General features: G+C 43.7%; 1 protein-coding gene across 4 annotated transcripts in view; it reads left to right on the forward strand.

The window, feature by feature from the left end:
- KLHL29 (kelch like family member 29) overlaps positions 1–11,476 on the forward strand; it is a 388,766-nt gene extending 377,290 nt beyond the window's left edge. For all 4 annotated transcript variants that reach the window (XM_041480963.1, XM_041480965.1, XM_041480967.1 and 1 more), the window contains one exon: positions 9,149–11,476. In XM_041480963.1, coding sequence (XP_041336897.1) covers positions 9,149–9,332 — 184 coding nt within the window. In that variant the 3' untranslated portion in view covers positions 9,333–11,476. The remainder of the gene's footprint in view (positions 1–9,148) is intronic.
- Positions 11,477–12,470: the final 994 nt, after the last annotated feature.

Consider the following 12,470-nt stretch of genomic DNA (forward strand, 5'->3'; position numbering starts at 1 on the left):
GTGGTCTCACTTAGCCTCATGTTGGTCCTCTGCAAAATACCAGAGTGGTTAATTTGGGATTTCATCAACAAATAACTAGATGCTGATAAAATAATAAAGATCAATCAATGCACTTTTCTGGAAAATTAAACTTGTTAAATCACCCTGTTGTCATAGACTCATTTAGGTTTGAAAAGACCTCTAAGGTCCTCGAATCCAGCCATAAACCTGACACTGCCAAGTCCACCACAGGTATTGGGAAGCCTGGTTCTTTGTTTTGGTAATACAACATGCCTGGCTGCTAAAGACAGCTGTGATGCTGTAATATACTGCAATTTCTCCAAGGTATTTGGCCAGCATTATATGGAATTAACAAGGCACATGGTAGAGAGATTAAATCTGCTTCACTGACACATCTCAAAATGTAGTTGTTAATGAGAAGGTATCATTCAGCAAGGCCACTGGCAGCAAGCATTTCTTCTTCTCCAATGCTATTTAATACATCTATCAACAATCCAAGTAATAGAAAATCTCTCCTGATAAGGCTGCAGGGGGCTTAACACTTACTGGGTACAGAATATTACAGAAAGAGCTATTTTATCAGTTCCCTGAATATCTCAGTTGAACTGTCTCAAGCCAGCAGTGATATTTTAAATACAAAGTAAGACACAGAGCGAGCACACTCATAGCAGCCCCGCTCCCTTAGAAAGCCAGGCTCTCAGAGGAGGACACAAACAAGATCACTCAGAACAGCACAACATGAGCTCCCATCACAATGCTCTGGATAAAAGGTCAGTGCAATATTGGGGATATAAAACAACCCCAACACCAAAATGAAAACAAGCTGAAGCTGGGTAGAGCGAGTGCTGCCGCATGCGGCGCTGGGAGACGAGTGTAGGTCCTGGGTCCTGCATCAACATGTGGAAATATCAATAGAAGTTCAAAGGGAAGCTGCCAAAATGACCCCAGATTGCAAATCAAACCTTTGACATGAAACTCAAGAAGTTTATCAAAGAAAGGCTGAGAGGTGACTTGATCACTGGGAGCAAATGGAGAAGGTTTCAGTCTCGCAGACAAAGGCGTAGCAGGTTACAAGGGTTGGAAAGTCAAGTTACACATCTCGTAAGTGAAGCACTTTTCCAACAGCAAGGATAATTAAACAGAGAAGCAGCAAGGGAGGGGGTGAACTCACCAACACTTGCTGTTTTTAAGAGAAGATTAGATACGTTTCCAGGAGAGATGCTGCCTGGGGAAATGTCCATGGCCTGCATATACACAAGCTCAGATTAACTAAGCACAGAGGTCCCTTCTGACCTTAGCCCGTGAATCTATAAATTCCTCATTCCACTCATTAGCATGGATCACAAAAAGCATGGTTTAAAAGCAGCAACATAAACAACTTAAAAATTAACTGCATGCTATTGATCTCCTCTCACCAGGAATCACTCAATACTGAATTTGCTGGGAAAAATCTTGACCGCATCACTTTTATTTTTATCTGCTTTGTTTCTACATGTTAGTGATGAGGGAGCATGATAGCCTCAAGCAGGGGGAAAATAAATGTGTGTGACATTCTCTGCCTGTAAAAAATTAAAGGTCCATTCAAATGGTTTTAATATCAAGTTAAATTACTTTTAATGAAAAATGAAAAATAAATGGTTTGGGTCTCCAGCTCACAATCAACAGAAGAGCAAATTGAGGATCATTTTCAGATTAAGCCCAGCCTGATGAAAGTCAGTAAGAAATTCATGCTGATGTAGAGTTAACCCTTTGAAAGATGGTGCTAAATGAAAAAAGGGCTGTAATGGGCCTGAAGCATTTTAAAATTCACTGAGAGGTTGAACGCCTTCCACACAACAGGTGAGGGAAATATTTGACATTTCCCAAACATCAGACAAGTGTGAGCATTTTTGCCACACAGCCTTTCTCAGTTTGGCAGCCCCTGTTTATTTGCAGGATCTTGAGAAGGTGGACATCAGCCAACAGGAATGAAAAGGCAGGATGAGATGATGACACCTTGCTCTGCCAGACACTTCCTTCCAAAAAGACTTGCAGATATCCCTCCCCTTCAGCATGGCAAGGCTTCCCTTTGCAGGTGGGAGTTCTTCCTTCCTGCAGTGCCCTTCAAGGGTTTATTTTTCCACAAGTGAAAAGAATACCAAATGCATTCCTGTGCATGATTAAAAATTCCATATTCTGCTTGCTTAGAATGCAGGCAGCGTGCAAACAGGCTTGTGCTACAGAGAGCCTCCACGGGGCAACAGCAGCAGCATGGTGGTGCCAGCAATAATTCCAGAGAAGCTAATTTAGTACCAGCAATTCCCAAGAGACACCAGAAAAGCATTTTCTTCCTCCTCCTCTGACTGCTAACCAGTAAGATTTATTAGATGGTTCTGCTGAATGGAAATCTTTAATAAAACTTTGACTCAGGCTGAACAGCACAAAACCAGGGTCAGTGTGGGGATTATTTTACACATACACACACCCCCCACCCCCACCTCTTCTTTTCAAGTAAGGCCTTGTTTTTGAACAGCAAAGCATGATGCCTCCTGTAATGACCTGCCAGGCACTGCTGACTTACAGCACCAGCTACAGCCTCCCCAGGCTGGCTCCTTTCTGCCTTGCAAAGCTCATGGTGACTTCAGGCACTGGAAGGGATTGGAGCACAGCTTGTTTGGATGGATGCAACTATTATGGAACAGGTTTCCTCAATGGCCATGGGCTTCCCAAACCTACAGGCAGAAAGGCTGGTGTGTTCAGCCAGCAGTGTTTGCAGCTAGAGGCGTTTGTAATCCAGAAGGGGAAACCAAAACCTTCCAGCCTGTCTGGAAGGAGATGTAGGTGTGGGGCTCTGCTCCACAGAGAGCAGTGAGAGCTGCTGCACCAGACTAACTTACCAGCAGTAATTTCTGTAGGAGCTGATGACATGAAGGATTGTGGTGGGCATTAAAGCATAACTGATACAGACAGAGCACTCAGGCCATTACTGATGTGCTGTGGACTGTGGAGTAAAACACTGCTGGTTTTCAGCAACAAGTAGCAGTGCCACGTGATGGTTTTGGATCATTAGCAAGGGAAAGTGCTCGTGGAGCAGGGGAGAATATAACTGGAGCTTGGCCAGAACACCCACACTAATAATCCTGCTCCAGGAAGGGGTATGATATCCTCCTAATTGACCATGACTAATCTGGACCCTCATTTATCCATCTCATTGTAAAGATGACACTTCTGGCAGCATGACACGGCCACCCGAGCTCGAGCCTCCTGCAGCACAACAACCTGGCTGCCAGCGCCGGGGGCTGTCAGCGCTGCCACCAAGCAGGGGACAGCGCCTTGGCTCCCTGACTGCCACTGCCCACAGTCACAGGGCCAGCAATGCCTTTTGCTCCAGCGCTGCACACCACCGTGCAGGTGTTCCAGAAAGGTCCCAGGTTTAACAGAAAGATTAAGGGGCACTTTCAGCTCTGCCTGGCACTGCCCAGAGCCACACCGCACAGGGGCTGGTACCCTGGAGGCTTCCCTGGTCCTGACACCAGCTCCATCCAATTGATGAGCATCCGGGAATTACAGAATATCCTCAGTTGGAAGGGATGCACAAGGATCATCAAGTCCAGCTCCTGTCCCTGCACAGGACAGCCCCAAAAATCCCATCAGCATCATTCAGTTCCACCTCCAATAAAGCCCTCCTGAAATCTTAGGTCAGGAAGGAAATTCATCCACTAATAAAGGCGGGGATCTTTTTTTTTTTCCTTCTATTAAGCAGATCCTTGTCGACCTAACTGCTAATACTCAATAATGTTTGTGGAACTGCTTTAAATAAATGAGTGCTTCTGCATGCATAGCCAGAAATGAGGAGGGAGAAGAACGTTGTTTGAGGTATCAGTAGATACTAAGCTTCAGGCAGTCAAAACAATACACTAATTCAGCCATTTCAAATCTTTTGCAACCCTGAGAGTTCAAAGACAGAATTTTTAACAATTATGTGTTAACATTTCCTGATGAGGCTGATGTCATATTTAAGACTGAGCAGGAAATTTTAAAGCAGTAACAAAATTAACATTTCTTGAAGTCTCACTGCTTGATGATATGTCCAACATGTCATTGGGAGAGAAAAGTGCTGGAGCAAGAGCACCCAGGCATTCACCTCTCAAACATACAGGAAAAAAGACAGTGGCATCCTCCACTTCCAAATCTTACTGCCCATCAGGAGACTTTTGTCTTCTTGCTCTACTCAAGTCTTGTCCAGCAGCACTTTTGGTTCCCACAGTTTAAAAAAAAAAACAAAAACAAACAAACAGATAGAGTGGAGAGGGTCCAGAGGAGGGTTGTGAAGATGTTCAAAGGGCTAGAGAGCCTGCCTGATGAGGGAAGTCTGAAAGTATTTTCTTCCTGGAAAGAGAGGGCTCAGGGGACCCTCACAGAGTACTCCAGCACTAAAAGAGCAGCCACGAGGAGGATGGAAGCTCTCTATTGACAGGGAACCATGGGGAGAAGACAATGGAGCAAGAGGTAAAAGCAGCACAAAGAGATGATGCAATAATTGTGATGCAAGAATTTCTTATAGTGAGATCAGTCATTCACTGGAACCCACCAACCCTGGGATGTGGTGGAGTCCCCATCAGCAAAGGTTTTCAGGATGTGATTAGACAGGATGCAAGATAATCTCATCTGGTGCCCCTTTCCCTCAAAGGTTGGAGCAGATGATCTTTCAAGGTCCCTTTCTGCCTGGGCTGTTCTTGGATTTTTTTGGTTCAGTGATTCAGTTTGTCCATCAAGTCCTTTAACAGGCAGCTGTCAGAGAGGGACCTTCTCTGCCATTTGATCAGCCTGGGCAAGGACTGAAAGGTGGATAGGCAGGGAAGAGATGTAAAGGGTGTTAAGATTACACAAGCACACCAGTCAGGTCCCCATCAGCCCTTGGCACACCTCAGCCTCATTGGGATTTTCCTGGGAGTGTGATCCAGAGCTTCATGGAGGTCAGCAGATGGATCAGTCGACCCATGGCAGTGTCAGGGGACAGTCGCAGCATGATCCTCTGACACTGAGCATTGCTTGGGAAATGAAGGATGCCCAGGCACCTCAGGAGAATCAGTCACAGGGCAGGAGAAGCCTCTCTAGTGAACAGCAGTAATTACCTGCAGAGTAGAAAGCTGGGTCATTCATTAGTCTGCACGGTAATAATTTGCTGAATACTTTTTTTGGAAGGAGTGGCTGAAGTGATCTGGATTTGGATGCCCATTACCTTCTCCCCAGGCATTCTGCTGGGGAGGTGGAGGTCTGGCTGCTCCACAGCCAGGGAAGTCACTGCCCCAAAGCCATCAGGGTTTGTGTCCCGGCAGCAAGGCTCTCTGGCACAGAGCTTCCTTCCTTCCTTCCCAGGCTCTGACAGCCTGTAATCATTTTATCTCTCTGGATTAATGGCACCAAGCAATAAACTCGCATCCTAATTATTGTAATTATTTCTTTCTTTGTATGTCAGCCTTGGTAACGATGTTTTTACAGCTGATGGGATGGAAGGGAGGGGAGAAACGAAATATTGTCACAGTAAAGAAGAAAGAGCAATGAGCATACTCCTTTCCACTCACTTTTCTTAAGGTTTTAGAACCTACTTGAGTTTTCTGTTCTCTCAGGTCCCAGAAATTAGCAGTGATTGTCCTAATACTACCAAGTAGCAGCAATTTAGGATAAAATTCCTAATTATCTTAAGCACCTACCTACCACTTTAGCCCCAGAGACGAGTGAATGTCTCCAAAGTTCCTGTTCATGAGGACCCACTGTGTGCTCAGCACTGTTTCTTCATGGCAGGGGCAGCTCGCTGCTTTGCTTAACCTCAGGCATGACTCACAAGCATTATGCCAGTCTTATCTATGGTAATTGCATACAGAGGGAGCAGAAGTTGCTCTAATCACCATTTAAAATTCACACAGTCTTCCAGAGGGTGGAATTCAGCATCCATTTCTTCCCCACTATATTAGCACCATGATGGAAGGTACAGGATTGAGCTGCTTGTCCCAGGCTCTGGGCAGGAATTCTTTCCAGGGCTGTAGCCCAGGTTCCAGAGAACAAGGGCAGCACTTGCCCACTCGCTGTAACCCCAAATCCAGAGCATGGGCTGGGGAGAAGCCCAGACCCAGATCATTTTGAGGAAGTTTCCTTGGCTGCTAAGCTGCTCTGCAGTGCCAGCAGCTCTGGCTCAGAGTAGCTCCTACTAAACATGCCACAGGGAAGATCTCACTAGAAGGAATGTGGGTGGCTAAGATGCGACACAAGATTTGTAAAGCACCCACGTCCCTGTTTAGAGACCTAACGTGAGATGCCTGAGGGAACACCAGCACCTGAGGCCAGATTTCAGCTGTGCAGCACAGAGCCAGCAAGGAAGGGCTGGTGGCTGCTTGGCTCCTGTTCCTGTGGTCATCTGTAGAGTCTTCCCTCTGGTCATTCCATTCTTCCCATCCAGATCAAAAGCTTCATGCAGAGCAATTTCATCAGTTAATGAGCAGTGAGACCAGCCTTGTACATCATTGGTGACTGAGGGCTGAGATCCTTTCTGTGTTGGTGTGAGGTGCTGCCATCTACACCAGCGTGTTCACACCAGTAAATTAAAACTAAGCCATTCATGGACAGCAGACCTTGATCATCAGCACTGATGGAACCAGCCCGTGTCCATGCTCCACACTAATGCGTGTTTCAGTTGCCCATTATTGATAGTTCTTCAGACAGATCTTTTTTTGGGGATCTTTTGGAGTTTGTTTCATTTTCCCACTTAACCCAACAAAACTGATAACCCATTTAATTTTTATTTCCTTTTTTGCATCAAGTATTGCATCAAGTATAGGAGTACTGTTTTAATCAGTAATCAGCATTTCATTAGAGAATCAAGGCAGCAGAGTTGCTTTGTACCTCAGTCCATCTCTGACATTAGACCTTCTTCCACATCCCAGAGCATATCCCAAACAAATAAGCTTCCATCTTCTTCAACTTCACAATCCAGAAAAAAAAAAAAAAAAAGTTAAACAAAACCAGCAACCACTACCTGAGAGCCTCATCTCTCCACTCTCATTCTGCTCGTTTCAATAGCCCCTCCACCTCCTCAGGAGCCTGGGCTGGGGCAATCCTTCCCCCTCCTCAGGCCAGATTTTGCAAGCTGAAATTTCCAGCCTGCATAAAAAGTAAATTGTTCCTATCCAGAGATGGGCTTTCCAACCCTCAGCAAATATCCTAAGTCCAAAACTGTTGTTTAATTAGCACATTTCTCTGATTTACTGGGTCAGCTGGTCCTGCCACCTCTGCCTCCTCCTGGGCATAGGGACTGAGCCATGGCAGGAGTTCCTGCCCAGCAGTGCCTCTCTGCCACCAGCTCTGGCTCCTTTGGAGGTGAGCTCCTTCTCTTTCAAAGCCATCTTTCAGGATGTCACTTGCTTTACTCAAGTCCTTATTCTTCCCCATTTCTCCCTGACGTTTGAAAAATAATTACCCGTGGTTCAGTAAGTTCATTAGCAAATTCCCTCAGGAGCCTGGGCTATGCATCATCCAGCCCTGCTGATTTGTGGATAGGCTCTAATCAAATGTTTCAAGTCTCCCTCTCCTTCCTCCTCCTTTCAGATTAACAGTTATTTTGACAAGATTCTCATTATTTCCTATTTCCTGGCGGTACCCAGGGACTAGGCTTATTTGAGTCCTCACTGTTGTCATTGTGAGTTTATTTTTAACCTCAGGCTCAGTTTCTCCACAAGGACATCAGAGTCTTGTGTTCTTCAGAAGCACGTGGCATTGTCGGTGCCATTTTAGTCTCAGTTCATCCTGTGTCTTCCAGCACTCTGGCTTTTGCCTTTATCACTTTTTATCTTTCCTCTTCCCAGTACTTCAAAATTAGCCAGACAAAATTACTTTGCTTTTGCCAAGCCTAGAAGACCACTAAACTTTTCCACCTTATTAGATCTAGGCCGCCTTCTTGGTTGCAATTAGTTTCTCATCTTCCCTCTTGCTCTCCCTGCTATCCTTTGCCAGGTACATACTCTCCGAGTCTCCCTTTTCCTTCCCAATGCAGTCGTTCATCAGCTGCTCTCCAAATGGACCCAGCTGCCAGAAAAGCCACTGCCAATCCCATCCAGGTTAACAACATCTTTAAATCAACTTGGAAGGCAAAACTGGGCTTCCTGGCAGATGAAAAGCAGACGGCCCCAATTTTGGGTTCCCCCCACGCAGTGCGAAGGCGGCACGGAGCACACGGCAGGCCCTGCATTGGCTTTTCCCACCCATGCCTCTGCCATTTCCAAATGCACACATGGGAGCTCAGCCCCATCTTCATCAACCCAAAGCAGTGTCCTGCTGTGTGCACCGCTGCTCAAGAGGCCAAGGCATAAAGCAGAAGGAAGACATGAGAGCAAGGGACAATTTTTCTTTCAAATACCTTCCACACCTGTGCACCTTCCCTCTTACCAGGAGCCTGTGGACCATGGGATTAGCCCAGCCCCATTATTCTTCAAGGTATCTGAAGGCCAACACTTTCACTTTAGGAAAGCAGTAAGGTCTTTTGTCTTCTTTAGATGCCAACAAAGAGCTGCCCTGGCATTCCCTCAGCCGCACAGCTCCAGATCTCTGTGCCCCAGATCCACTTTGCCATGGACAGCTCTGGGGTGCACAAGGACAAAGTCAGCAGGATCTCCAGGACCCCATGCCAGGACACAACCATGGAAGGGGCTGAAGCAACAGAACCTCCTTGAAGATTTTTACCCCCCATTTTGTACCCCCATTTTTAATTCATTAACAATTAAAGAAGTAACTTGAAGCAAGAGCTTATTCCAGCTGAAGTGGTGGGAACCCCAAATTGTTTGGATTGGTTTTGCATATGCAGAGTATTACAGGGACACACCACCCTGCTGCTTTTGCTGCAGATCCCATGTGTGGGCTGGAGAAGGATCTTACTTGGACTTTTATCTGTTGTTTACATTAGAGACAACAGTTACCTACCTGGCAGGAACACAAAAAGGATTAATTTTGGGGAGAGAGAAAGGGAGAGAGAAGAGAAATGCCCACACAGCTTTATACAGATAAGAACAAAAGGTGTATTCATTGTTTGTCCATTGTTATAAAAGACTGGGTTTGTTTTAAGCCTAAAAAGAAAATTACTCAGTAGACAACTAACTCTTTCTTTTTTTGAAAAACACAGTGCTGTGGTTCTGGATGGAAAAATCTATGCTACTGGTGGGATTGTCAGCAGCGAAGGACCTGCCCTGGGAAACATGGAAGCCTATGACCCTAAAACAAACACGTGGACACTTCTACCAAATATGCCCTGCCCCGTTTTCCGACACGGCTGCGTAGCAATCAAGAAGTACATTCAGAGCGGCTGATGTTCCCCAGGAGTCGGATGGAGAACTGTTTGTACCTGCTGAAAGCAGGCAAGAAGAATAGTTACTTAAGGAACAAAAGCAGCAAAGCCAGCCAGTGAACATATTGCTCTAAGGTCTTGAATAGTGTCTACATTGAATGTAGAAAAATCATCCTCACCTTTTGGTGAACAAGGAGCAGAGAGCTCCGTGCTATGTAAGATATTGTAACTTAATAATGCAAGGGTGTCACTAGATGTTATAGTGGCACTTGTTCTGGACATCGGCTTTTGGTCAACCCAGGTGCAATAGAATTTCTCATATTTTTTAAGCTGGGGAAGAGAGGAAAAAAATAATCTGCATTTTACTTTAGAGCTCAAGCTTGATTCTTGAAATAACCATGCAGATTAGTTTTACTATTACACTTTAGGCATCAGTCTATTTGAAAGGTCAAAGTGTCCTTACCACTTTGATTCCTACATTTGGTTCTAATACATGCTTTTCAATACCAATGACTGAGAGAAATTTTGTGTGACAGATGGCTTATGTTGATGTCAGTCTTCCATCAGATCAAACAAATATTTCAGTTCTCTAGAGAAGAGCCCAAAAGCAAGGTGAGGTGGGGACTAGGGAGAAGAAGAATAGCCATTGGTAATAAATTCCATGTAAAATTATGAAAACAAAAGGTCTGTTGGGCTGGATGAGTTTCTGCTCCTGGTGATTCTCATGTGGGCACATGTGGCTCTGCCCACGGTGGGGGGTGGGTGGATTCTAAACCTTTTCCTCTGAGTTTCTGCTGATGCACTTGGCAGTGCTGAATTCCCTCAGTGCAAAATGGAAACTGTTTGGATTCCAGAGGCATTCTCCTGATAAACCCACTCTTCACTTCTGTCTGGAATCACAGTAAAATGCACAGCATAGTGTGGGTTTGCCAGTGTTCATCAAACACAGAAGATGCCTCCTGTGGCTACACACTTGGTTTTGGCTCTCAACCAAAATTCCTTACGCCGGGATACACACCACTATCTTTTATGTAAAGGCTGAGAAGTTTTTTATTTTATTTTCAAGTTCCTTCCCTAGGTGTGGAAGCCTTATACTTCTTATTTACAGATTCTGAACACATGAGTTTAAAGCCCATGGTAGAAAAATGCATAGACTTACGCCCAGTGTAAGAGACTTCAAATTATTACTATGTAGAGTTGTACGTATATGCACAGCACAGGGGTTATATTTTTATATATATTAAAATATTGTCTATCCAGAGAGCATTGTGATGTGGAAATTCTTTATAAATTTATACATAAAAGGAACAAATGGGAGATGGACTGGGTAACATAGAGGGGGCAGGGAAAAGAATCTTAAAATTCAGCAGTAGAAAGCAACCCCAAGCTAAGGATTGTCTGGTTTCCTTCCAAGTAGGGGGAAAAAAGTTGCCATACTTGCCTTTGCAGACTCAAATCCCAAATGCCATACCAGTAATTCAAGAAGGAGAGTCCTGTACAGGGTGTGGGTGAGATCTTGCATTCAATATCTAGTTGAATTTCATACCAAATACAGTAGCCTTTTTATATGAAGGGAGGTCTGCCTACAGCTTTGGGGAAATCAATGCAGATGTTTAGCTAATCATCTTATTTTATTAATAACCATTTATAAAATAAAATTTAAAAAAAAACAAAGAAAGACATTTGTATCTTGCAGTATTTAAAGAAATTGTGCTCGAGTCAGCTGAGTCAAGCTATAGGGTGACTCAAGCCTCTCATTTTGACAGTGAGGTTCCAGCCTTTGTTATGCAGTTGTTTTATTTATTCTTTAAAGAAAAATAATAAGCACAACAAAATTATATACTAGTATGTCATTTAAAGTATTTATGTCAAACAGGGTGCAAGTGTGAACCTAAAGATTGGAGCACAAGTTTCTAACTGCCTGGGGCAGGACTAATTTTAGTGTTGGTGTGTGTCTACCTCCAAAGGAGGTGCTACCTGTCAACAAGACTGAAACACATTCGACATTTTCAATTTAGCTTATTTCTTCATTTCTCACACTGGAACAAAACTGGCTATTTCTGTGAATAATATTAAAAACAGGGTTATCTGTAATGGTATTGTATATAGTTTATGTTTACTGTTAAGTTCTTGTTATATTATAATAAATATATTTATAGATCTAGATTCAGCATCCAGATTGGATTAATTTTGTCATGATTGATCGAGGAAAAACACTGCACAAATGGGGACTTCATGTTTCAACCCAGCCAGGAATGAAAATTCATTCCATCTAGTTTCTCTTGCAAATCCAAAAATTTATTGCTAATACTTAAACACTCAGAAGCTTCCAAAGTGTTTTCATTCTCATTTCAGAAAAAATCTCTTAGAAGTAATTGTAGATTTTATGCAGAAGCACTGTTTTTTGTTCATCTATTTTCCCAATTGTACTATTAAGTAAAGAACAGAAGGGCTCAAGATAGTATAGGAAACGATCTTGAAAAATACCCTGATAAACAGCATTTTATTTTTTTTAATGAAAGCAGAAATTTGTGCTGCACTGCTGCTGCAATGTCTAAAAGATGAAAGCTACATTTGCCCTATGGTCAAAATTCCTTCGTATCCAGTGTGGGAGCTGTGTACCTCACTGGATACATCGTTCAGAGAGCAATTCCATGCAACCATTCATGGCTTCTTTGATGTTTCATTAGGGTGTCATCTGGTAGTTGTAAAACTGGATCTGGAACAAAGATGAGCCAAATATAACTAGTCTCAAATACCACCACAGTGGAACATTTCAGCCGGATCTGAGGAGGTAATTTCTGTTCTGCACATTAACAGAAAGAGCCTAACATTTATTGAAATTGTCTCCAGTTCTTACAGAGTATTTAAGAGCGTGAACTGCAGTTTTTAAACATTTTAGTTTAGGCTTAGTGGCTGAGGTTGAACAGCCTGTGAAGATTACTAAAAGCCTTGCAATTCAATATTACAAAACCATGCTGCAATAATCCAGACCAAGTGGGGTGAGTTGCCAACCTTTCATCAAGGCTCTGCACAGATCTCTTACTCAGCACTAGTCAATAATACTTGGTAGGATGAACAAGACACAGACTATTTACTTTATTTGTATGTGGAAATTATTTTAGTACCCTTCTGGGAAGTTGGCTGAGTGCTTACGCCA

Source organism: Pyrgilauda ruficollis, unplaced genomic scaffold (assembly GCF_017590135.1).
Source record: "Pyrgilauda ruficollis isolate IOZ18807 unplaced genomic scaffold, ASM1759013v1 scaffold54, whole genome shotgun sequence".
NCBI classification, from domain to species: Eukaryota; Metazoa; Chordata; class Aves; order Passeriformes; family Passeridae; genus Pyrgilauda; species Pyrgilauda ruficollis.